At 32.0% G+C, this 1,894-nt stretch overlaps 1 protein-coding gene across 1 annotated transcript in view; it reads left to right on the top strand.

Moving 5' to 3' along the window:
- The window catches only part of LOC111521058 (phosphatidylinositol 3,4,5-trisphosphate 3-phosphatase TPTE2-like), a 17,255-nt gene extending 15,775 nt beyond the window's left edge, over nt 1-1,480 (top strand). Inside the window, exon 8 of the mRNA XM_026454204.1 lies at nt 1,271-1,480. Within this exon, the coding sequence (XP_026309989.1) occupies nt 1,271-1,373 (103 nt within the window). The 3' untranslated portion in view covers nt 1,374-1,480. The remainder of the gene's footprint in view (nt 1-1,270) is intronic.
- The last annotated feature ends 414 nt before the right edge of the window (nt 1,481-1,894 follow it).

Genomic DNA, 1,894 nt, shown 5'->3' with positions numbered 1-1,894 from the left:
TGCACTCCAGCTTGGGTGACAGAGTGAGACTCTGTCTAAAGAAAGAAAAAAAAAAAAGAAAAAACTATTAATTGGATTTGGAGATTAGTGTTCCCAGAAAACCTTCTGCCATATTTGGAAATTTATTTCTCAGTCTAGAAGTTCTCCACTTTAAGTAGTATTTTTTCTGTGGTGGTGAAAAATTGAGATTTTTTTGTATCAACCATACTTTTCAATACAAAAAGAGAAAATATTTTTAAAATGCTTCAGGTCAGAGTTGAGAAAGTGGCTATGATTGCATGTGGCATGAATTGGTAGTTATTGTTACAACTAGTCCTAGTCTTTTCTTCAATTCTGAGCTGGATCTAATAACTCCTTAAGTCCAGCAAGGCAACGGTAAATTAAACCTCTGGTCTACACACTTGTAATGCATACACATTTAATAGATTTTGATAGAGTGAACTTTGGACTGGATGGAAATTTTTTACAAATTTGTTTCTTGGATGCATACAAACAATAAGCTTTGACTCCTAACATGAGCAAAGTCCCTCAAATGTGAGAGCTGGGTGGAGCTTCATTTGTTGCTGCTCCTCAAAAGTGATTCTGGTTTTCCTTTGAAACACTATGTTCATTTTGGAGAAGTAATAAGTTAGATCACCTTTATTCTCACTTGTATATAAATTTCTAAAGATTTCTGTAATATTTCAATTTATATACTATTGGTAAAGCTTTTTGTTTGTCATAAGATTGTTATTTAGCCAAAAATGCCAACTTCTGTCCTTTAGAAAACTAGGCATAAATAGGTTAACCAATTTATGCCTAGTGTTCTATTATTGGAATGTTAAGCATGTAGGATTTATTTGTATCCTACTGCTCAAGGTCATTGCCAAGGGCTGATTGCAAAAATTCAAAAAATTGCAACCTCAGGCATAAATTAAAATAGATATAGTACTTTATTATTGGGTTTTGATACATGTCTAATCAGACTGATTTCTGTCACATATAGAAATTTAGATATTTTATTAAACCTAGATGTCATTAATTCCATAAAAAGCAACGTTAAAAGAATCAGTAGCACGTTACTGATGTGTTGCTGAAGATTAAGGTATTTTTAAGTCTCACTGAAAAGGTGGAAGGAGCCAACTGAAACACAGAAAAGGGGCTGAGGTTCTATTCATGGTGAGGAAGTCTTTTTTTTTGTTTGTTTCTTCAAGCTCTAACAAGGGTGCCTACCGCATGGCTTTTCAGTTAGCCCCAAAATAAAATATAATAATTTGTTTTCTATTCTCAGGCTTTATCTACAAAGAAATGAATTGGATAATCTTCATAAACCAAAAACATGGAAAATGTATCAACCACAATATGCAGTGGAGACATATTTTGATGAGAAATGACTTAGTTACTTTGTAACTGGTAGCTGATTAAGTATAGTTCCCCACACCCCTTCTGGGAAAGAATTATGTTCTTTCCAACCCTGCCACATAGTTATATGTTCTTCCTTGCCGGTACATCTATATTGATATATGTGTACACATGTTCTTTAGAAATCTATTAAATACATACAGATAAAATGTCAGTTTTTTTTTTCTTTTTTGAAGGCATATATTTCATAGTTTCCATCTTGGTTTACATATATTTGGAACACAGTACTTAGGAACATTAGGCATTATTTTGAAGAACTTTGAAATAGAACTTTCATACCAAAATAATTGAGAGATATTTAAAAATTATGATCCCCCAACACCCACTTACTTATACATTTTTGGTCAAGTATTTATTTCCTGTTTTGTTTCACATTTGTAATTTCAGATTTATTAGAAAGCTAATTTATATTTTTTCTTCTACTTGATTTACAAACTATCTGTTAACAGATTGGCAGCAAAGACTAAGTTTTAAACCCAGAAGAGAGAAATAT

This window comes from Piliocolobus tephrosceles, chromosome X (assembly GCF_002776525.5).
Source record: "Piliocolobus tephrosceles isolate RC106 chromosome X, ASM277652v3, whole genome shotgun sequence".
In the NCBI taxonomy this organism is placed as follows: Eukaryota; Metazoa; Chordata; class Mammalia; order Primates; family Cercopithecidae; genus Piliocolobus; species Piliocolobus tephrosceles.
Note: the sequence above shows the minus strand (reverse complement) of the source record. Positions and strands in the feature narration are given on the sequence as shown.